A 23,642-nucleotide genomic window follows, 5' to 3' on the forward strand; every position below is an offset into this window, starting at 1 on the left:
TACAATAAATGTTTGTGAGTACTGAGTGTCGATGTGTTTACATCAATCAAAGATTATAAAGACATTTTTCTCAAAGGTTGAGACAACTGAGAACAAAACTATGTTATTCGTTTAGTGCCCATTTATGGACATAATGATGTCATATCACTACCATATTTGGGCGTATCACCACCATATTTGGACACATCACACTTTTTTTTGTCAAACTAGTTTGATAGTGTAGACAAAGCTCAAGATTCGACATGTTCATTCATTTTCTTCAATACCAGATAAGCCGTACATCCCACACTTCCGACCAGCAATCTTACAACCAACATTCAAAGCATCTGATAGAACTCTCCCTCTGTTCAAAGCCCAAATAACGCCAGCATTAAAGGTATCACCAGCACCCAGTGTGTCTACTACTTTTTCAGGCTTGTAAGCTGGAGCATGATAGATTGTACCATCAACGCCTCTCCCCCAGGCGCCACTGCTACCCCACGCACAGATCAAGACAGCCCTGTAAATATACAGGAAAAACAAAAAATTTAGTTGATTCCATAACGACCCACATTTTGATCTTCGAAAAATGTTTTTATCTGTTTTTTTACATTAACTATCCGTATATAAGTTTTTACGTTAAACCCTTCATGAATGTGTACAATGTTTCAACTTGTTTTCAACAATTCATCTGATTAGATGTAATTGGTTGCTAAAAGTACTGTAACTTTGCTAGTTGTAGAGCAGCGCCTCCTATTCGTAACATCTAGTTATTGCCAGATGAAGATTTGTTGAAACGTCAAACACGTACGTGTTCATGAATGGTTTAACGTAAAGAATTATATACGGGTAGCCGAAATTTTGATGTGTGTAAAAAAGACTGCATAGCAGATGTGGTCCTCCACTTGGATCCACTTATAAAAGCAGAGCAACAATCTATAATTGCTGCAGTAACTGAAGTAGATTGATTGCTTACCCTTTTCTCAATCCATCATGCAACCCATGCAAAGCACTTTCAGATGTTGTATAGCCTCGATTCATGACATACTCCTTACTCACAAATACCTACAAATTAAATGAACATTTGAATGTACACAAATTTGATTTGTTCAGTACCAGATATTATAATATCATTGATTATAACTTTTTAAAATTGATGATAGAACATTCAGTTGTAGTTTTTCTAATTTAAAACAAAGATGCAGCTGGCGTGCAGGCCACTGACACCCTGAAGAAACATTGAATGGGAGTCGAGTGTCAACATCCTTAGCAGTTAGTAATGTTAGGTAATTTCCCAATTGGTCGTAAAATCAAAACGGGTATGACCAACTAGATAGGCTTTCTTTATCGGTGCTTGAATGGATGTTCTGTTGAGCGCATGAACGCTAATTAAACATACCCAGTACCATTTTGATATTACAATTAATGGGTAATTACCTTGTGACGTCACAGTTAGTACACTAGTATCAACTTACCACATGTCCTAATGATAGAAGTTTCTCAATATCTGAAGTCTTTGATTTTTCAAGTTCCACGGACACTTTAATGTCGTCATCATTCATAGAATTGTAGTTTTCAACAAGTTCAATCATCTTTAACACATTTGGTATATTTCTTCCCTGAAAAATATAGTTAAATGGTTATTCAGACTAAGTTTTAAAGAAAAATTAGAACAGTAGGCCTGCTTTTCACAATGTTTGCAGGCGCGAACTTAGTACCCCACCTCCCCCAAAATCTTTTTTGAGAGTTAAGAAGTATTAGGTTACATCATGTAAGCAGCAAGTCCCTGTTGAATTTTTGCAGATAAAAAAGTATTTCTATATTTATTTTTCACTTTGTACAAAATAAAATAAAATTACCTCAAAATGAATCCAGCTATATTGTGCTAAATTAATTTTTGAAAAATCAGCAACACTGAGTTCAGGTAAAGAACTAAAAGAGTAAATAAACATGAAACATTATGTAAGAATAAGTTGCAAATGAAAAATGCAATCTTAAGCTCTGTCCACACTATCAAACTTAAGCTCTGTCTACACTATCAAACTTAATTAAGCTCTGTCCACACTATCAAACTTTATGTGACAATAAAATTGTGATGTGCCCATATATGGAAATGATGATGTCATACCACTACTATATTTAGGCATCCAATTACAGTCAGGAGGATAAACTTGTAGTGCTTATTAACGTCTCATTTGAGGCTTAGGAAGTGGAGTTACAACCCTGGTACTAGGTCAGGATTGAACCCTGGTACTAGGTCAGGATTGAACCCTGGACCTTGGGATTGAAAGGCAAGCACTAGAGATATTCAGTATTCGGCACACAGCATTATTTTAACATTAAGTGATCTAATGGTCTTAAGACAATAGTCACACCAAATAAGATCTAACGAGGCAACATTTAATATCAGTAGAGCATTTCATAATGTATTTATTCTGAATCTTTGCGAACTTTTTTTTTGTGAGTATTTTATATAATGTACCTGTAAAAGATATATAAAAAACTTACTTATTTGCATGTAATATTGTTCGTAGACCGTTTGTTGAATTTAATATAACGCATGATGTTGGTGGCCGATAGTCATCATGAAAAGAGCAGTTCTCAAACTTTACTTGGTGTTTATTCAAATCCTCTTTTATTATTCTGTTGAAAGAGAATTGTTTGAAATTGACTTTTAAGAATATGCATAGTTACCAACGTGTCACGCATTTCAAATCTTTCAGGTTGGTTGTCAAAATTTGTTTTATACTGATTTTGTATTTGTATACTGATTTGGTTCTTTCAATATTCCTGACTGAGGTAACTGTATCAATATATTACAGTTTTAGTGGTTAAGTAGGCACAAACTACTTAAGGCCAATTTACACAGACGAGCGGTAACGGTGAGGGGAAACCGCTTAGCTTGTCCCACGTAGAATCTGTATATCGTCAGTGAAAACCACATGTCCACTCCATTTGTGTAAATGGTCATATTACCGTCACCGCTCATCCGTATAAATTGGCCTTTATTAGTAGCATATTGTTCCATGAACAAAACTTAACAATTGTTTTAAGTTCTTATTTTGCATGGGAAGATGGTCTTATGCCAAACCTCTTTTGTCAGAGACTCACTCACTCCGATAAAATATGGGAGGCAATAGTTCCAATGTATTCAGCACAACCTCCGAGTTGAGATGCTACCACTGCTGTATTGCTTGCATTTCCACCTCGGTTGAAAAACTGTTCAGTTGATCTGATGGGGATGGTGTTTTAGTCATGAAAAAGAAAGTGAAATAGTTAATTAAAGATGTATTGTCTCCCAAAAAAATTAAATATGAAGATTAATAAAATCAGACATTTAATAGGTCATTTTGCAGTTTTAATAAATTTGTTCACTTCTGTAGATTAAATTTAACCAAAAACTCATTGTCTAACAGACAATGAGTATTTTTGGCTTTGAATTACATTTTTTTTCAGGTACTAATTTAATTTTGTTTTTCGATCCAGTGTATGGTCAAAGTGAATAACTATTGTGTGACAATAAAATGACATACTATATTAAAAGGGAGGGGGGGGGGGGAGACAATATATCTTTAACAAACAGGCTAAACCAAAACAAATTGATCAAAAATAGGATTTTAAAGAAATACTAGGAAAATTATTATTAATATTGATAAAGGTTAAAGGTTAAAGGTTATTGGATCTGAAGAGATGAGACTAGGGATGTGTCCAATGCTTATTCACCTTGAATCTGTGTCCTCTTCTGGGTAATGGTCGTGCACATTTATGATATCGAGGCAGGATAGTCCAACGAAAAGCATCCGTTTCTCCGCTGCCATTAGTCAGATTGTGTTCTTCACGTTTTTAAATCTAGTAGTATAGATTTAGGCCCTACTTAGATATAAATGAAAATAATATAATAAGTATTTATCAAAAGAACTCTTTTAGTTTATTGAGAATAAAGTCATACAGTGCCAACCCACTGGCTGAATGACTTCTTCTGGTCCGACAACACTGTCGTTAATGAGTTTACAAAAAACTAGGTTTAGCTCTAAAAGTCAATTTTTAACCCTCACTAGCTGAAGCAAAGAACACACAGCATATGTTATAGATTCTTTGGCTGAAGTACTACACAGGGAGAGCTGTGACACAATAGGACAAAGTCTGTATCCTCTTGAATCTTGTCTATTTATTCATGCATGCATGACCTTCAAAACAGGCATGAGTTATGATAACATGGCTAAAATAAGGTGAGCCCTCTATACAAAAGAGCGATTAAAGGTTTATTTGGACGGAAAAATTGACATGTGGTCAAAGATGTTTGATGTGGTGGTGTATGAAACGTGAATAACCATTGTTTACAAATTCTTACATATAAATGTTTTGACGTGATATGTTTTTAGTTTAATTTGGTTAGTTCAGTAGTAATTCTGTCACTACAAGTTGAAGTAGTAGTGTGTTTAGGCTATTTATTGAAGGCCTAGCTTATAATATATTAAAAAAGTTATACTGTACTACTAGAGGCCTACCTGGCTAGGCCTAGATAGCCTAGTAGTAGCGGGTTTCTAGAGAGAGTAGGCCATGGAGGTATACCTCCATGAGTAGGCGGTAATTCGAGCGGTTCGAGCCTATCTTTGCTACTACTAGCTACGCCTAGGGTAGTTATTAGGTACCGGCGTACCGTATATACGGACGCTGGCGAGAGTAGAGGGTAAAGGCTGGTTTCCTGTCGACGTAAGAACATCACTTTTGTTGCGACTACGTCGATTTGTCGTAAGAAATGCGGATTTTACAGGAAACCGATTACGATCGAAAATTTATAAAATCGACGCAACGTAAGAAAAATGGTAACGACAAACGATTTTACAGGAAACCGATGACCTAACAATTGTTGCGTTACGACGTTTTCTTCCGATTTTACAGGAAACCGGGATTTTTTATCTTACGCTTGAATGAACGCCCTTGCGTCACGTTTCTTACGTCTCTTACGAAAGTTGACTTGAAGTCAACTTTCGCAAGAGACGTAAGCGCAATCGTAACAAGCAACCAATGAGCGACAAGAGTTATGACGTAATGTGTATGTCCTTATAGTGAAATAAAGCCGGACAATAACATTTGTATGTATTTACTACTATAATTTTAGCCTAATCATGTTCTAATCAGGGAGTTTTAGGGTTGAGGGATGGGAAAGCGGATAGGTGCAAAGAGGAACAATTTTTAAATATATTCTTTATGCACTCAGTAACGAAATATTTTTTTCATGTTTTATAGGCCTATAAATAATATACCTCTAAATACAGTAAAACATTTGCGATTTAATACTTTGTTAAAACTGTCACTGTCATAATCGATTGAAATATAGTCACGATACACCACTACGACGTTTATATTTTTGGTAATTATTAATTAATACAAACGTTGAGAAGGAACTGTCAGTATAGTTTATTTGTATATAATAATGTGTTTATATATCTAACAGTAGAGCCTATCCACAATCTCAGTAATAAGTTTATTTGTATATATTTTTATATTACATCTAACAGTACGAACATTCACAGTAAGAAATGTTCGATTCAAATGAGGACCAAAAATAGGTAATTATGTATTTACAGTATTGTTCAAGTTTATTCTCAAAGGGCCCATATATTTACCTACCGTATGTGTTAAACCAAGGGCTCATAAATTTACCTACTTTTTTTAAACCAAACTCTGGCAGACTGTATGAGATTGGGATGTTCCATTCATCGCAAATTAATACATTTGTATAATCGTATATTAAATCAAAATAGTATTTTTTAAAGAAAATCGGCCTGTCTTCAACATTATGATGCTGTACTCTAGCTGTTCAACCGGTTTTCAGCTATTAAAAACAATTATCGTAGGAGGAGATTGGAAAATGCGAAGCCTCCTCGCATTTTTGTAGCGGGTATTTTTCAAGATGGACATCCATTATTAGACAGTGTATACCACGATCGGAAAACACCCCTATTTGGGGCAAATCGTTGAACCTAAATTCGTTTTAATCGTCAATAACTAATTATCTAACTTAATTTAATTAGTAAACAGGGTTACATCAGGTGGTTAAAATCAGTACCGAAAGTACGAACCAACTTTATATACCATCGAGTAAAAATTCTAGAAGTAAAGCGCGATTTACCGAATTTTGCCCTTACGTAAATTTATATATAGATTATAGGCCTGTAAATAATGGGTATCTTACTGCGGTAGTAGGCCTACTATCTCATGCTCGATTAGATATGCTTATAGGCCAATAGGCCAATGCCTAGTTTAGGGCCTAGGTAGGTCTAATAATAATAGGAATCTCGAAATGATTTGCCTTTTTTTAATTTTGAAAACTATTTAAGGCTAGGCCTAGAGGGCCAGGATAATTAATTCATATTTTGATTCATACAAATAATACATAGGCCTTCTAGCCTAGGCTAGTTTGATTATTTGGTCAAATCAATTCCTATTAGTACGGTACCGTACAGTATTAATTAAGTATTTTACTAATACTGGCCTAGCTTATCTACTGAAAATAACATGTTGGTGTGCTGCACTGACAGGTAGGCTACAATAACAACATTCAACATTTTGCGCGAAAAATGATAAAACCCGCTCTAAAAAGAAACACCAATCAGAGATGTTGTTTCAAATACGTCATAAATCCGACCGACGTAAGAAAAAAATTTTCAACTTTTGTAACAACACTAAAATCGACGTAAGCATACGACGTGTGTTTCACAGCCAAAATTTCAACTTTCGGGAGCAGCATAACTACAGATGTTTCTCTGCGGCCCGACACGATCTTGACTAACGTCAACGACGTCAATTTTTTCTCAACTTTCGTAAGAGACGTAAGAAACGTATGAAACGCAAGAATCGTTGCAAAATTCGACTTCTTACGTCGACAGGAAACCAGCCTTAAGGGCCAACACTATTATGGTATTATAGAGGCTAGGTAGGTAGCTACTGTAAACCTAACTGTGTTACCTTATTTCCTTGCAGCTGTTATCATGTCTGATAAAAACAACGAAAACTGTTTTGAAGATGATGAAATAAATGAAGAAGACAGTGTCAGTGAAAAAGAAGAAAATGAAGCAGAAGAAAGTAATGAAGAAAAAGACAGTGATGAAGAGAAGGATGATGATGATGTAGAAAAGAACAGTGATGAAGAAAAAGACAGTGATGAAGAAAATGACATTAGTGATGAAGAGGACAATCTGTTTAAGAAAGAAATATTGTCTGCTTCCTTAAAAAGACGGCAAAATAAAAAAGAAAATCCAGGAATTGTTTATCTTAGTAGAATTCCAATGTTTATGCGACCCAATCGATTAAAACTTATATTCAGTGAATATGGACAGTTGGGCCGAATCTACCTACAACCAGAAGGTGTGTTACTTTAATTCCAATGGCATAGGGAAGGGGAGGGGAGGAGAGGGGAGGGGCCGGGGAAGGGAGGAGAGGAGAGGGGAGGGGCATGTGCCACTGTGGTAGAAGAGTTATGCCTATGAAAAGTAAAAAAACTCTTTATTATGATTGTTGGAACAGTTTAAAAACAAGGACACCACCAGACATGGATAGCATAATTGCTTGTGATCTGCTAGACTTGCTCCAAGTCTGTATTTATTGTCTTTTTTATGTTATTCCATACGTCGTCGTTTTGTTTTTTTGTCAGAAAACATCCAAACTCAAGTAATACACATATGAAACGCCATATGTGCAAAAATATACTAATATTAAGACAAAACTCCATCTGCCCAGACTAGTGATCTGGTGGTACATGTTCCGATTCTTGAAAATTTAGTTCTACATCCCAAAATGTGCACCAGCCCCATTCCCAAACCAGCCTATGTTGTTATAATAATAATATATATTTATTTTTTACTGATTTACACCGTTTTGTAGAGTACTTGAATTAAATAGTAGTAATAATAGTATTCTTTAAAAAATATAGTTCGAAAGTGTATTTTTATTTCATATTAAACATTTTTTTTTATAGAAAAGTACAAAAAAGATCACCGCAAGAAGAAAACCGGTTCACGCGCAAAAATTTTCACCGAAGGTTGGATTGAATTTAAAAACAAGAAAATTGCTAAGAGGGTAGCGTCGACGTTCAACAACACAAAAATCGGCGGCAAGAAGACTAGCAGACAATATGACGATATCTGGAACATGAAGTATTTAAGTCGATTTCAATGGAGTCATCTAGTAGAGAGGTTAGAATATGAGAATGCAGTCAGAGATCAGAGAATGCGTACTGAAATTAGCCAAGTCAAAAAAGAAACAAACTTTTTCATCAAAAATATTGAAAAGAAAAAAGTGCTGGAAAAATTGGAAGACAGGAAAAGAAAGAAAGGCGAAGAATGGACGAGTAAGATGAGGAGTTTTAAACAAAGAAAAACCGATGAGAAACATAGTTTATCAAAAGCATTAAATGAACATAAAAAAAAGGCTGTCAGTTCAGATTTTCTACATAAAATATTCCAGGCATAGATTATGCTCATCATGGATTTTATTGTATCTATTTAATTTGATCGCCATGGTTAATAATAAACAGTATTAAATGTATGAAAAATCACTGGATGGGGGTACCTCTTATTCAGTAGTTATCCATCAAAACTACACCAATTCATTAACTAGACATGTAACTCGTCACTTTGACGAGTTTGGTTATCCGCCGCGCAAGTGGTGCAACATTAACATTAAAGGGATAGGTTGAGGACAAAAGGAAGTGTTCACGTTGGCATTATGACCTGAACTGAAGAATATGATATGTTGTTATTGCTGAATTTTATTATTTAAATTCATATATAGTATACACAGTATAATCTGTATCCATATCACATACAGTGTAGAATAGGTGAAATTACTGGACCCGCTATTTATTGCAATTTTTAACATGTTGACGGTTTTAAAATGAAACGCGAAGTTAGCAATTCCGAAAGAAAATTATCTCAGCAACAACGTATTAGCGTGTAGAAGAAATTTGAATACGTGAAATATTGATGCGCGCTCTTTTAAATGTAATGAATTATGACGCAAAAGATGAAAATACGACCTTTTTTATTTAACTGGCCATATGATGACGTCACAACATCCGATTGGCAACACTTTTACATAATTTCGTATCTACAATCCAATAGCTTCCAGTAAAAGTTTTAATCGTGATTATCACATTTTATTCTTACGAGCTATAACAGATTAAAATTTACTGTAAAGATGAAATTGATGCCACACGTGATTTAAATTTTTAGGCATGATGACGTCAAAAAAATTAAAATATTTTTAACTCATGCGAAAGATAGTTGATTGACCTACACAATATCAAAATCGGGGTGAAAATGGAAAACGGATAAGTGGAGATGCGCTCTATTCAATGTGATGAGCTATGACGAAAGATACAAAAATCCTAAATTTTATATTCGCGTGACCATACGATGACGTCATAATGTCCGGTTAGTCATATTAATACCTGATCCGATATCTACAACTCATCTACTTCTAGAATATGTCATCCACAAAAATTTGACCGTCTAGTTTAGAAATTACGACTGTTTTAAAAATGGCATATTTTAAACGAATTTTTTAACCTTTTCATAAAAAACGCGCGCAAATTGTCCAATTCGACGTGCTCGTATGACGTATCTTTAAGTCGAAATTGTTTAAAATTTGGTAAAATTACTAGAAAAGGCTGGAAAAACATAAATCACGCGAAAAAAATACGTTTTCAATGCTACGTGCGCACCGCACACGTAAAAATGTGCGCACGCGTGGGAATTTTTGACATGCTTAAAACGACATGAAACGCGTAGAAAGTTGATTATAAATTAATTTTGCGCATTTTGAAATTTTAAATGCGCGTGCGCGCGTAACTTTGTGTAAAACACGCAATTTTTTTTCAACAGAAAGTTAGCGCATGATATAAATTAAACTTTTGCAAAGTTTCAAGTTGAAATGTTATTTGGTTGTCGACCTATGTTAAATACGACAAAACCGTTAAATCGCGCGTAAGTCACGTTGCGCAATTGTAAACGTCATGAAAAGCTTCGCTTGACGACGTTACGTAAATGTCAATATGTTAAGATAGTTACCGAAATGTTATGTTTGCGAGTTTTGGAGAAAAGCGTTACACAAAAATCATACAGAAAGAAAGAAGAAGAATAAAAAGATGATGATGATGATGATTTCGTACAATCACAAGAGGTTATCCTGCAACTTCGTTGCGGATAACCAAAAAATATTCACACCGTTTTACTTAAGTACAGTACTGTATCACTTGGCCACATGCTGGACAGCTTTTCTTCTAGAAATAGGATGGATGGATGCAGTACAGTAAAGAACCTTTGTCATAAATCTACCATTTGTATGTTTAGGCCTACTTAAAATTAAACTTATTCTTTCCCTTTAAAAAAAACACAAATGTATCTTTTTATTATCAATAAACAAATTTAAACGTATGAATGCATTGTATCACAATGTAATTATTATTTTTACACTAGCAAGTATATTATAAATTCAAGTATGGTAATTAAAATTTAAAGATGTATTGTCCCCCAAAAACATGAAAAATAAAGATTAATAAAAATCAGACTTTGATTAAATTAGTTTGTAGTTTTAATAAAGTTAATCACTTTCGTAGAAAAAAACCCAAATATTTAATGTTTCACTTATAAAATGACAAAATAAACGGTTAAATTCAACCAAAAACCAATTGGATGTCTGTCAGCCAATTTGACTATTTTTTGATTTAAATTACATTTTTTTTAGGTAAATACATTTTTTTTCCGATCCAATTTTTGGTCAAAGTGGATAACTATTTAGGTGACATTAAAATGGCATATTAAAAAAATTAAGAATTATCTTTTCGGGGGGGGGGGGGGGGGACGGTGTCTGATCATTTTGGCCGCCAGTCATTTCGGCCGCCGGTTATGGAATTGCCAAATTCATGAAACGCCAAAAAGGACAAAATATGTATTGTTAATTTCGGCCGCCAGAATTGTAATTATTCTTGAATATGTATGACACGCCATGTGTGTTAAAATGTTAATATTTTACTAGGCCTAAATACTGTATTATTAAGCCGAATCGGCGGTCTTTAATTCCAGAAACAGCAGCAATATTATAGCGTGCACATTGCCATCACTACAGTGAATATTTTTATTAAGAAGGAGGTGATGCTGAAGTTTTTTTTATGTGCCAGTCAAAAACACTTGACTTGATTCATATTAAAAGAAACACATTTTTACAAAGCACACGCATCTTCAGGACTTGTAAAATAAATAAAAAAATAAACATTAAATCAATATTCATTTTGACCAAAATATTCAGACGGTAAAATACCGTAACTATAACTTTAAATCTATGCCTACGGCAAAAACAAAATGTATTTAGCCCATTGCACAAAGTTCTCTGTGGCGTTCCATAGACTTGATAAATTTATTTGTTTTCACTGTAATACTGTACAGTTAATGAGTTATTTCTGGCTATTTCAATTTAGCGCGCCATACCTGGCGGCCGAAATGATCACGCCATTTTTTGGAGTTTCATGAATTTGGGCGTTCCATAACCGGCGGCCGAAATGATTGGCGGCCGAAATGCACTGTGACCGGGGGGGACAATACATTTTAAATAACTTCATAATACTATTTAAAAATACAACGATTTATTTTTCAGAGACACGAATAGAAAGAAATATAGATAACATTATTATTGAATAGTACCCCTTTCACACCAAAAGCAAAACTGCGAAGACACTTTGGTGTGAAAGAGGTATTAGTCCAGAGGGAGCAGCCTACACTTCCATTGCATCCTACGTTCGATCGCAAACAAGGAATTGGAGCTCAACGCGATACTACTGAATAATTTTCCCAATAATCACGTCACGATGGATCATCCCTAGACTTGCCCCAAGTCTGTATTATCTTTTTTTTTTATTTATTTGTTTTTATTTCGACCGCGATTTTTATCAAGTAGTATACGTATGAAACGCCATCTGTGCCAAAATATTTATCTTTTAACTAGTATTAAGACAAAACTCCGTCTGGAACCCAGACTAGATCATCCCAGATGCCGCTGCGATTGGTCAAAAAGCGTTGCGCGTATGCCATTGCGTCCAAAAGTGGGGTTTCCCATTTTCGTGTTAACTGTTTTTGTGTTCAAATTGCTTTTCTTGAGCTATTTGAATCAACTTCTTTATTTGTGTGTGTAGTTCAAAATTGTTCAAATAAGTCTGTGTTAAATGCACGATTACATTACATACTGTAGGCTTATACATACGTCAGACCGTGACGTATACTGTACAATTAAACGTCTGGTTAAAGAGTCTGTAGACTACAAGTGGAAAATCCAGTAAAGTGTATTGACTTTAAAAACCAGAAAGGAGTGGGTCTATTTGGGTAAAATATAAAAAACATCAAGATGGAGAGCGAGATTATTGCGATTTTGTTTAAACACAAGTTGATAAGTCTAGAAAAGTTAAAGGCTGTTGCATTGAATAAAGGTTACACTATCACTGGAACTGACGAGTTGAAGACATTGGTCGATAATTATCCAGAAGTACGTATTTTTACCGAAGGCGGGGAAACCAAATGCGAGTACCAACTGAATATTGAAGTGTGTGCGCGAAAACCACTTGATAGTACAACAGGAATGTGCAAACTGGGATTCGACTGCAGCAAAATTCACATTTGTACATTTTTTGTTAATGGTGAGTACATCGATGGTGTTATAAAATAAATAAAATAAATTTTGAGAAGTTTAAACATAACCTTCCTGAATGAAGCTGGGTATTAGTGTGGGTATAATAATTTCGACAGGCCACACCCATTTTACCACTTGTCCCCGGCACCTACTTCGATATCGTAACACACACAGATCCTAGACGGCAAACCATTTTATCTTTTACTGCGTCAGTCAGCGCATGCTCAAACGTGATATTACATAATCGTGAACGATCAATTATTTATCATCTAAAGCTTGGTTCCCACTAGCGACGCAACGTAACCCAAGGCGCAACGTAAGAAAATGCCCTTCCAATAATTGTGTTTTCCCCCGCCCGCGTGAAATCAAACCTGCGATGTTTGCATCACTATTGCGTCGTCGGTTCCCACTTGTGATTACGCAATACAGAACTTTGCGTCAATACCTCGCTGTAGGCCTATTGCGTTCTACTGGGAACCACGCTTACGCAACGTAAGCAAATGCCCTTCCAATAATTGTGTTTGTCCCCGCCTGCGTGAAATCAAACGTGCGATGTTTGCAGCACGTTGCGCGCCCGACGTTGCGTAGGTTGCATTGGGTTACGTTGCGTCGCTAGTGGGAATCAAGCTTAAGGTGTGTGTGTATGTGATGTAAACTTACTTTAATTGTTTTAATTTTATAGGTGAATGCTCAAAGGGTAATAAGTGTCATTTCCCACATGATCTCACAACCCCTGGTAATACTGCTTTTGTGCGCAAGCATGGTTTAGAAGCTGTTGAAATGAAGGATATTTTTTCACAAACTCATTTCAAAGAGGGACTGGTTCTTACTATCTGCTCTTACTACAATAGTGAAAATGGTTGTAGAAAGGGGAATGACTGTAACTTCCTACACATTTGCAGGTAATATTAATTCAGCTATTCCACAATTGCCATGCCTTAAGCTCTGTCTACACTATCAAAGTTTATGTGACAAAAAAAATATGATGTGCCCATATATGGACATGATGATGTCATATCACTACCATATTTGGGAATATCACTACCATATTCAGGCACATCACATGTTTTTGTCAAACTAGTGTGATAGTGTAAACAGAGCTTTATAGAAGTAGGCTACCCATTCCAATTTTAATCCACTCCTGTCATACTTTATAGTTTCTCTGCAGCTAATTAAAATTTGTTAACTCTCAGTGTAATTACTAAATTGGAGAGACACACCTTACCGGTGACAGCGTTTGTTTAATGCTTTTGTCTTTCCTCGGCCCCGTGTCTTGTTTTTCATATATATATATATATTTTTATGTTTTTTTTGTAATTATTATTTCATGTTTATTGCCGAAATGAATAAAATAAAATACACATTTTCATTTGTTTATCTTCATTTTTTTCTGTATTGAAAGAATAAATGTTTAGTTGAATTGAATTCGTTGCAATTTGTAATTGAATTTTGAATATTGAATTTGATTGTAATTTAGTTTCATTTATCTTCATCTTCATCGATATGAGTTCCCACAATCATCACGTTGATGTGGTGGCAGTATTCAAAGCTGAGGGGTGACTCGAGTTGACGGGGTTGTTTAAGAAATGGAACATCTATAGTATGTAGGCATGTACAGTATCACATACTATTTTTATCTTTTTAATTTTTTTGTAGAAATTATATTGTTACCAAATGTCCAAAGTCCTGTGAGTATAACCATAATGTTTTTAAAACCAACTGTATAAGGGTGTTGAAGACGTATGACATCTGTGTGGATCAGCGACCTGTCAAAATCAAGGATGAAATTAAACAAAAGATTCAAACACACAAAAAATCAGCAAAACCACAAACTCCAGCATCAACATCATCACCCCCACCAAAACCAACACCGGCACCCACACCACCACCACCTTCAAAGCAACTCACAAGTCTAAAGGAAGCAATTTGTACTTATAACATCCGAGAAAAATGTAGGTACAATGAAAGCTGCATCCGACAGCATCATACGTTGCCTTACCAGTGGTTCTACATGGACGGATTGATGTGGAAGCCATTCACAGAAGAGACTCAAACCAAATTGGAAGAAGAGTACTGTAATGTTTCTATTGTGAGCTACACGACGTAAGTATGTCGAACCTCTCTGTGTACAGGGCCGTGCGGCCAGTATGAAGCAAACATTTTAAATTTCTATCACCCACCTCAATTCCCCACCACAGATCGTCATATATTAATATTTCCAGCATCTTTGCCTCGTCTGGTTTTAATGCCATTGAATGGCTACATATATTGTACAAATCTTTTGATTTAGTGAAGGAGTCACGGTAAACTTTGATAAGATGAGAAAGGACAGTAAAGTTGTACGTCTATCGACTCCATCCAGCGTAACAGAGCCACCAAACCATCCGTTCACGACCAAATGGACATGGTACTGGCAAGATAATTCTGTAAATGCCAAGGGTAATTGGAGAGAATACACACAAAAGGTACAATTTAAAGCAAATACCATGTAGAAATGTCATGCAGCATATAGATGAAGAAAAACATATTCTTCATTTTGGCCACATTTATTTACAAAAAGGTGCCTTTATGATTCATTGATATACCCAATTGTAACACATTACACTTTATGCTGAACTGGTCAATCCTGATCTCTGCTACTTTGTAATAGAGACTATGACATAAAGTTAATAGAAGGTATACGAACCGGTCCTAATAAGCATGCCACTGGATATTTTTGGGGGACAATACATCTTTGAATATTAATTGTTGATTACAGAGCACCGCTGGAACAGTGTCTGATAAAGACAGTGAGGAGTTAGAAAAACATTATCAAATGTTTTTAGAAGAATCAAGTCTTTCTACGATTACTTTCAATGTTGGACCATACAGCTACAAATTGAACTTTGACAAAATGGAACAAGAAAGTCTTACATTCAAAACCATTAGACGTGTTCGTCGACGTCCTGCAAAACTAGTCACCAAACATGACATAGTGAGGTACAAGATGGAAGTCAAGTCAAACCGGTATGTAAGGTTGGATCTGTATTTGTATCATGTTAAGCTCTGTCTACACATTCAAACTTTATGTGACAACAAAATGTTATGTACCCATATATGGACATGATGATGTCATATCACTACCATATTTGGGCACATCACACTTTTTTGTGAAACTAGTTTGATAGTGTAGACAGAGCTTAAGAACCATGTCAGACCCCTTTTATATCTTAAAGTCTCCCAAATATTTTCTCTAAAGAAATATCAAAGTATAAAAATCTATCACCTTATTGGTTTTGATCTAGTTCTAAAGGGATTACCACAGGTGTCGGTGGTACCTCATCATCGACAAGCATTCCTGCTTGCTGGGAGAAAGTGGACAAGTTTGATCCAGAAGCATCCTTTCAACTAGTAGATGTAAAAGTTGGTTCTACAGAGTACAATGAAGTAAAGCGTCTTTTTAATCAAACTTGTAACAATCCAATTTTAAAGATACAGCGGGTACAAAATGAAGAATTGTGGGAAGACTACCAAAAGTAAGTTTATTACTATAGCAAACATCATCTTTTGGAAATTTGTTGATGTCTTCAATAACTCTAAAAAGAGTTACAGAAAAGTAATTTTACAAATGATATCATGTTATACCATATCACCTACAGTACAGATGTATCCAGGTTGAGGGCCTAATATATGATATTGTTGTGACCAAAACACTTTACTACTCTTAGAGCTGTATTGGTTCTCTTTCGTCAATTCTCAATTTATAAATGTATTAGGATCCATACCAACATACATACATAACAGGACAATGTGTAAAATGATTTTATTCAAACAGGAAACAAGAACGGATGATCAAAAAGTTACCACCTGGAACAACTGTTGAAAGAAGACTTTGGCACGGGACAAGAGACTACCATGCCCAGGCTATTTGTCAACAAAACTTTGACTTCAGATGCAGTGGGTCAAGCTCTGGAACAGCCTATGGACAGGGAAGCTATTTTGCACGCGATGCGAGCTATTCAACTGGTTATGCACGTGCTGCAAATGACGGTCGCCGATTTATGTTCCTCGCCAAAGTATTGGTTGGAGAATATACAATAGGAAATCCAAGCCACAGACGACCACCAGCAAAAATTCAGGCTGGCAATTTAAAGAGTCTGTACAATTCTTGTGTTAACCAGACATCTGAACCAAGCATATTTGTGATATTTGATAAAGATCAAATGTATCCAGAATACCTTCTACAATTTTAAGAGAACTATACCATTTTCTACAGGTAATGGTTTATTAGAATGGTATCAATAATGTTTTTTTATATTTTATACACTATAATCATAATAAATATTAATGAATTGAAGTAGTGTTGATTTTTAATAGTACAGTAGTAGTAATGTATTTTACCTTTAATGAAATAATAATTGTATACAAATGAATTTAATTTTTTATTAATAATTGTACAGTACCGTACATTTTAATATATTAAAAAAAAACTTAATTCCGACAACCACCATGCTAAATGGTATTATTAGACAGAATTACATTAATGCGTTTTTTAAATTGATGTACAGGCATTCATAAAAAACTTAAGAAATTTAGATTAAGAAGTAAACTGATAAAATTCACATTTCATGGCTAACAACTAATAATTATGTACAGTTTAGTGCATAGTGCAGCTAATTATTAGAAATATATTATGCTTTTGGACCTCAGTTTTATATTTGAATGGTTCTCAAGGACGCAGAATAAGGACGTAAGCACAACGCAAGTTGACCAATCACTACGCCCTGTGGGAACCAAGTTTTATACTAGACTTTACAATGCAGAATACGGTATTATATGCTGAGGCTGGCTAATTCAGCTTTGATTGTCTTAAACTGTTACTTTCGGATAAAAACCATCACCTAATTAATATAAAAATAATTTCTCTGACAAATATCATTTATAAACCTTGGCTTAGTGGCTTAATTTCTGGATATTATGATAGGAGGGTATATATTATGATAGGAGGGTATATATTATGATAGGAGGGTATATATTATGATAGGAGAGTATATATTATGATAGGAGGGTATATATTATGATAGGAGGGTATATATTTATATGATTGATAGGAGGGTATATATTATGATAGGAGGGTATATATTATGATAGGAGGGTATATATTTATATGATTGATAGGAGGGTATATATTATGATAGGAGGGTATATATTATGATAGGAGGGTATATATTTATATGATTGATAGGAGGGTATATATTATGATAGGAGAGTATATATTATGATAGGAGGGTATATATTTTTTGTACAAAGTTTGTAATATAATCTAATGAATAAAAAGGTGGCTTTACATAATGTTGGAATGTTAAATACTTATTTTTAAGTTTTTCACCATGCTTAGAATACTTAATATTCTCATAATTCTGTACAGTGGACACATGAACTCTAAAGGTGGGGGGGGGGGGGGATGGGGTAGGGGTGTTTTCATTTATAAACTACACTTAACTTCACTGCAGTACTGTACATAGTTGCTAATTATTAATTTTATATGTAACACTGTGAACTCCATCTAGTAGTAGTACTAATATTTTGTTTAAACAATGGAATCGATCCTGTAATGATGTCATTTAATCTAATTGAGTGAATAAAATGATGTCATTGTATATAATGAATACAGTATACTGGCTCCATGCTGGTTTTTTTGCGGGGGGAGGGGGGGGGTGTTACATAAAAACAGGAAGTATAGGATTAGATTCTGCCTTAAAGTACAATATGTTTTGGGGTGGGTAACACTTTATAAATAATATGTCATTCATTGCATATAAAAATATCAATAAAACACAACAATAATTACTGTATATATCTCGTGACTTATTTTTATGTCACTATGGACGCCTTACTTTCGATGATGTCACAGATTAGATCACATGACAGCTTAGCTATGTTAAGATAATGTAATACATACCTACTATACAACGACTGGTAAAGAGTCTGTACCTGGAAATTCCCAGTATATATATAATATATATAGTACAGTAGTATATATATTTGGATATACAGTGCAGTACTGCATGCTGAAAGAAGTACCGTAAGAAAATCAAAGGAAAAAACATCAAAGATGAGTGCAATTATTGCGATTTTGTTCAAACACAATTCGATAAGCGTAGAAGAATTAAGGGTCGCTGCAGCAAATAAAGGTCGCAATATAACTAGTACTAGTCATTTAGTGAGATTGGTTAATCGTTATCCAGGTGAATTGCGGATTGTTCGTGATGGAAGAAGGGAAATATGCGAGTACAAACCTGTCAATATAGAAGTATGTATGCGCAAAAACTGCAACCAAGGACCCAGTTGCAGTAAACTTCATGTCTGTACATTTTTTGTTAAGGGTGAGTGTACGTGTGGTACCAACTTCATATTTCACTCATAAATCAATGCATGAATTTATTATACATTATGGAACAATATTATGTTTTCTAAATCTATTATCAATATCGCTAGAGCAGAGGTAGTAGAAATAAATTATAAATGGTTATATACATTATCTATTTTTATATGTCGGGAGAAATTAATTGTATTTTAGTTGGAGATGGGGAGATGACAAAATATTGGGAGACTCCATCATTATCGAGAGAGTTGAGAGGTCCTTGCTTCAAGCTTAGCCATCAGTCTTTTCTGTGTCTGACCACTTCCTGCCCAAATTCAGGAACATATTATAACATTTTCAAAATTGTCTCAAGCCACCCCTACCATGGTGATTCTGGTGATGTAGTGAAAACTCTCTTCATCCCACATTCCACTCATTTATTCTTTAAGAAAATCATGATTTTTTACCTTGATTTGAAGTGTGGTGTTCGCACCTAAATGACTGCATGTTGTGGTTATTAAAATATTTATCATGCCTTCCATTCAGTGTTATAATGAACTTTGATCTCGACCTGAGGTCAATTATATTGACTGAAGTATAGAAATGTCTAAAATGTTGTTTTTTAGGCCGATGCTCAAAGGGAGTGACATGCCCCCACCCACATGATCTCTCAAGTCCCAGTAATATTGCTTATCTGAACTATCGTGGGCTACAAGATGTTGACATGAAGGATATTTTTCTCAAAATTCATTTCAAAGAAGGATCACTCAGTGTCTGCACTTTCTACAACAGTGAACGTGGTTGTAGAAATTCTGATGACTGCAACTTCTTGCACATTTGCAGGTAAGCTACTGTAATTCCTTAAATTACAGACCCGGCCACTTCATTTCAATTTTATTGCAAATTATCTACAGTTAATCTAGTTTTTAATCAGGTTTGAAAATACTCAGCATGTAATTTTTTCTTTTTCTTATTAGTAAAATTGTTATTTAGTTGATGGTTTGGTTTTATTTTTGTAGACAATATGTTGATACGAAATGCGCAGCCTCCTGCAAGTATAACCATGATGTGTTTACAACTAACTGTAAAAGGGTTTTGTCAATGCATGGAATTTGTGTGGATCAGAGACCTATTGAAATCATACAAGATATTAAACAAAAGATTAAAATGCCTAACACTACCATAGCACCATCCGCAATACCTGCAACATTACCTGGAAGACCAATGTCACCTCAAACATTATTTCAAATTCCAAGACCAATATCACCTCCAACATCTCCTTCAAAGCAACTCACAAGTCTAAAGGAAGCAATTTGTACCTATAATATCCGAGAAAAATGTAGGTACAATGAAAGCTGCATCCGACAGCATCATACGTTGCCTTACCAGTGGTTCTACATGGACGGATTGATGTGGAAGCCATTCACAGAAGAGACTCAAACCAAATTGGAAGAAGATTACTGTAATGTTTCTAAAAGGGGCTACAAGGAGTAAGTACATTTACTAACCAAATCAGTTATGTGAATGTAATAACTTCAACTTAAATTTCATTAAAGAAAAAAAAAATGTTGCCAAGAGTATAGGTTTAATAATCTTTCTCCTTAAATTAGTAAAAAAATCACAGTATATTTTGATAAGATGGGAAAGGACAGTAAAGTTGTACGTCTATCGACTCCATCCAGCGTAACAGAGCCACCAAACCATCCGTTCACGACCAAATGGACGTGGTACTGGCAAGATAATTCTGTCAATGCCAAGAGTTACTGGAGAGAATACACACAAAAGGTTATACTGTAGTCTTTAGAATATAGCAATGTTATGCATCAGACCAACAGTCATTCATGTAATAATATTTTCTAGCTGGTTTTCCTGGGAAATACATTTGTATACTTGTGTAAAGTGTACACTGTACAACACAGTTCGCAATCTTCCATTTACACATGGTTGCCTGAACTTTGCTAGATACAGTCGTGAATCCAGGTTATATAAATTGTGAGGTAGTAGGAGGAGAGAGGGCCAATAACAATTCTAAAATGAAGTCATGACCTAATGTCTTATCTTTTGCATTCCATTTACCACTTGGATCTACCTATGAGATAAACAGCCAAAGATTTCATTTTCAGTGGTTTTTTATCATTATCTTTACTTAAATTCAGAAATATGAATAATTATATGATTTTCACAAGGAGGTACAGTACACATAAATATACAATTATTACACCTTTTAAAATAATACTTGTGTACATCACTACAGTAATGTTGATTTGTTTATAAAATAACAATTCGTTATTACAGAGCACTGTTGAAACCGTGTCTGATAAAGACAGTGAGGAGTTAGAAAAACATTATCAAATGTTTTTAGAAGATTCAAGTTTTTCTATAGTTACTTTCAATGTTGGACCACATAAATACAAATTGAACTTTGACAAAATGGAGCAAGAAAGTCTTACATTCAAAACCATTAGATGTGTTCGTCGACGTCCTGCCAAACTAGTCACTAAACATGACATAGTGAGATACAAGATGGATGTTAAGTTAAACCGGTAGGTAGAGTTCATTATCAATGCCAGAATCATTCTACCAGGTTCTACCAAGAATATTATGTTAAAAATTTACAAATTACTGTAAAACTAATAATTTGTTTTGTTTAGTTCTAAAGGGATTACAACCAGCATTGCTGGCGCTTCATCATCAACACGCTTGCCCGATTGCTGGGAGAACGTAGAACAGTTTGACCCACAAGCGTCCTTTCAGTTAGTAGATGTCAAAGTTGGTTGTCAAGAGTACAATGAAGTAAAGCTTCTTTTCAAACTAACTTGTAACCACAAGATTTTAAAGATACAACGGGTTCAAAACCAAGAATTGTGGGAAGACTATCAAAGGTTAGTTTAAAAAACATTTCAAATCTTTGGAAATTTGTTTACAATCTGCACATTGCACAATACATATATTTTTTGTGGTATGAGATACAGCATAGATTATTGTAACAGTACCAGACCAAAGTAGTACTGTAGTAGTATTGATAAAAACTTAATAAATAGATGATTAAAGTACATGTACAATTATCTTTATTCACAAAGAAAACAAGAACGGATGATCAAAAAGTTACCACCTGGAACAACTGTTGAAAGAAGACTTTGGCACGGGACAAGAGAATACCATACTCAGGCTATTTGTCAACAAAACTTTGACTTCAGATGCAGTGGGTCTAGCTTTGGAACAGCCTTTGGACAGGGAAGCTATTTTGCTCGTGATGCCAAGTTTTCAACTAAGTATGCAATTTGTGCAAATGATGGTCACAAATTTGTGTTCCTCGCCAAAGTATTGGTAGGAGAATACACAAAGGGAAAAACAAGCCACAGACGACCACCAGAAAAACTCCAGGCTGGCAATTCAAAGAGTCTTTATGATTCTTGTGTGGATGATACAATTGACCCCAGCATATTTGTCATTTTCGATAAAGACCAAATGTACCCAGAATACCTTGTCCAATATTGAAAGGATAACCTTTTTTCTCCTCCGTTTGTACGCTTAAGCTCTATCTACACTATCAAACTAGTTTGACAAAAAAGTGTGATGTGCCCAAATATGGTAGTGATATTCCCAAATATGGTAGTGATATGACATCATCATGTCCATATATGGGCACATTTTTTTGTCACATAAAGTTTGATAGTGTAGACAGAGCTAAAGAGGTTTGACAGCATTAGGTACTTTATAAATCCAGGGTATTATATTATTCTTTATAAATTTCTTCAAATGATGATTACTGTATACTTTCTGATTAGAAGGAATCGTACATCTGCATCCGGAAAATCAAAGGGCGTGGGACTATGCATTATATAATCAAAATTATTGCAAAAACTGGAGCATCAAAAATAAAATATGCACCCCTGACTACGACGTACTGACAATCGTTTTATCTACCCCTGTAAAGTATAATAACAATACAGTGGTAGTCACAAGTAGAATGGTGTATGATAGAAGTAGCAGAGTATTGTGTTAATATTTAAATATTAAAATACAGTATTAAAACTAATAATTGTAGGCTAGTAGAATTGTAGTAATAATGATAATATATTAATATTTGTGTCGTTCTATCATATTCAATATTAATCATAGTAGTGATATGGAAAAACATGAATGTAATTGATTTTAATTGTCACCTTATTTGTAATCTTAAATGAATAGAAATTAATTTTTCATCAATTCCAACCAATGGTAAAATATCAAAATATTATGGTATAGGTCTTTTTCACTGTTTTGTTACTCATGAACAGCTTCAGAATGGCAAGCTGTAATTAGACAGACTGACCTCTAGGGATGGCCAATTCAGTCTAATTTCATGCATGGAACAACGAAACTGTCTAATTTTTGTATTTTAGTTTGATAAAAAATCAATTTCTATATTTTGATATTTATTATGACAACAATAAAAGATAGCATTAGACAGATGGCTTGAAATGTAGTAATACAGAGTACAGTAGTTGCATATATTTTTGTATTGTATATGTATTGGTATTATTTGAGTGGGCTGATATTTATGGTAAAGTACTGTAGTTTAAAAACAATGTCCAGTATTAATATACAGTAGCTTTATTTATTTTAATTTACTATTATTTTATTGAGTGGGCCGATA

General features: G+C 34.6%; 5 protein-coding genes across 5 annotated transcripts; 4 read left to right on the top strand and 1 right to left on the bottom strand.

The window, feature by feature from the left end:
* Nucleotides 1-93: 93 nt before the first annotated feature.
* Nucleotides 94-3,809, bottom strand: LOC140039277 (ketohexokinase-like). Its single transcript, XM_072084885.1, has 7 exons — nucleotides 3,703-3,809; nucleotides 3,095-3,211; nucleotides 2,488-2,622; nucleotides 1,839-1,911; nucleotides 1,455-1,598; nucleotides 956-1,044; nucleotides 94-499 (listed from the first exon to the last, which is right to left on the bottom strand). The coding sequence occupies exons 1-7, from the start codon at nucleotides 3,795-3,797 to the stop codon at nucleotides 247-249; spliced, it is 906 nt and encodes a 301-aa protein (XP_071940986.1). The 5' UTR covers nucleotides 3,798-3,809; the 3' UTR covers nucleotides 94-246.
* Nucleotides 3,810-4,279: 470 nt separating this feature from the next.
* Nucleotides 4,280-8,591, top strand: LOC140039296 (uncharacterized). The gene is made up of 3 exons (XM_072084904.1): nucleotides 4,280-4,301; nucleotides 6,967-7,350; nucleotides 7,961-8,591. The coding sequence occupies exons 1-3, from the start codon at nucleotides 4,283-4,285 to the stop codon at nucleotides 8,452-8,454; spliced, it is 897 nt and encodes a 298-aa protein (XP_071941005.1). The 5' UTR covers nucleotides 4,280-4,282; the 3' UTR covers nucleotides 8,455-8,591.
* A 3,787-nt stretch (nucleotides 8,592-12,378) lies between these two features.
* On the top strand, nucleotides 12,379-15,152 carry LOC140044929 (protein mono-ADP-ribosyltransferase PARP12-like). The gene is made up of 4 exons (XM_072089636.1): nucleotides 12,379-12,667; nucleotides 13,343-13,562; nucleotides 14,317-14,763; nucleotides 14,951-15,152. Exons 1-4 carry the CDS (start codon nucleotides 12,379-12,381, stop codon nucleotides 15,150-15,152), a joined length of 1,158 nt encoding a protein of 385 aa, XP_071945737.1.
* Nucleotides 15,153-15,365: 213 nt separating this feature from the next.
* Nucleotides 15,366-18,066, top strand: LOC140039316 (protein mono-ADP-ribosyltransferase PARP12-like). The gene is made up of 3 exons (XM_072084921.1): nucleotides 15,366-15,666; nucleotides 15,945-16,175; nucleotides 16,475-18,066. The coding sequence occupies exons 1-3, from the start codon at nucleotides 15,476-15,478 to the stop codon at nucleotides 16,890-16,892; spliced, it is 840 nt and encodes a 279-aa protein (XP_071941022.1). The 5' UTR covers nucleotides 15,366-15,475; the 3' UTR covers nucleotides 16,893-18,066.
* A 677-nt stretch (nucleotides 18,067-18,743) lies between these two features.
* On the top strand, nucleotides 18,744-23,584 carry LOC140063142 (protein mono-ADP-ribosyltransferase PARP12-like). The gene is made up of 7 exons (XM_072109636.1): nucleotides 18,744-19,025; nucleotides 19,630-19,846; nucleotides 20,023-20,493; nucleotides 20,614-20,788; nucleotides 21,299-21,546; nucleotides 21,655-21,885; nucleotides 22,084-23,584. Exons 1-7 carry the CDS (start codon nucleotides 18,755-18,757, stop codon nucleotides 22,499-22,501), a joined length of 2,031 nt encoding a protein of 676 aa, XP_071965737.1. The 5' UTR covers nucleotides 18,744-18,754; the 3' UTR covers nucleotides 22,502-23,584.
* Nucleotides 23,585-23,642: the final 58 nt, after the last annotated feature.

This window comes from Antedon mediterranea, chromosome 1 (assembly GCF_964355755.1).
Source record: "Antedon mediterranea chromosome 1, ecAntMedi1.1, whole genome shotgun sequence".
Lineage (NCBI taxonomy): Eukaryota > Metazoa > Echinodermata > Crinoidea > Comatulida > Antedonidae > Antedon > Antedon mediterranea.

Excerpts from the sequence above, each read along its gene's own strand:
- LOC140039316 (XM_072084921.1), top strand. The coding sequence starts at position 15,476 with ATGTTTTTAGAAGAATCAAGTCTTTCTACGATTACTTTCAATGTTGGA. Across the intron at positions 15,667-15,944 it reads ATGGAAGTCAAGTCAAACCG|TTCTAAAGGGATTACCACAG; the intron begins GTATGTAAGGTT and ends GTTTTGATCTAG. Across the intron at positions 16,176-16,474 it reads TTGTGGGAAGACTACCAAAA|GAAACAAGAACGGATGATCA; the intron begins GTAAGTTTATTA and ends TTATTCAAACAG.
- LOC140039277 (XM_072084885.1), bottom strand. The coding sequence starts at position 3,797 with ATGGCAGCGGAGAAACGGATGCTTTTCGTTGGACTATCCTGCCTCGAT. Across the intron at positions 1,599-1,838 it reads ATAGCTGGATTCATTTTGAG|GGAAGAAATATACCAAATGT; the intron begins GTAATTTTATTT and ends TATATTTTTCAG. Across the intron at positions 1,045-1,454 it reads TTCTATCATTAGGACATGTG|GTATTTGTGAGTAAGGAGTA; the intron begins GTAAGTTGATAC and ends TTTAATTTGTAG.
- LOC140039296 (XM_072084904.1), top strand. Across the intron at positions 7,351-7,960 it reads AATCTACCTACAACCAGAAG|AAAAGTACAAAAAAGATCAC; the intron begins GTGTGTTACTTT and ends TTTTTTTTATAG.
- LOC140044929 (XM_072089636.1), top strand. The coding sequence starts at position 12,379 with ATGGAGAGCGAGATTATTGCGATTTTGTTTAAACACAAGTTGATAAGT. Across the intron at positions 12,668-13,342 it reads TTGTACATTTTTTGTTAATG|GTGAATGCTCAAAGGGTAAT; the intron begins GTGAGTACATCG and ends TTAATTTTATAG. Across the intron at positions 14,764-14,950 it reads TCTATTGTGAGCTACACGAC|TGAAGGAGTCACGGTAAACT; the intron begins GTAAGTATGTCG and ends CTTTTGATTTAG.
- LOC140063142 (XM_072109636.1), top strand. The coding sequence starts at position 18,755 with ATGAGTGCAATTATTGCGATTTTGTTCAAACACAATTCGATAAGCGTA. Across the intron at positions 19,026-19,629 it reads CTGTACATTTTTTGTTAAGG|GCCGATGCTCAAAGGGAGTG; the intron begins GTGAGTGTACGT and ends GTTGTTTTTTAG. Across the intron at positions 21,547-21,654 it reads ATGGATGTTAAGTTAAACCG|TTCTAAAGGGATTACAACCA; the intron begins GTAGGTAGAGTT and ends TGTTTTGTTTAG.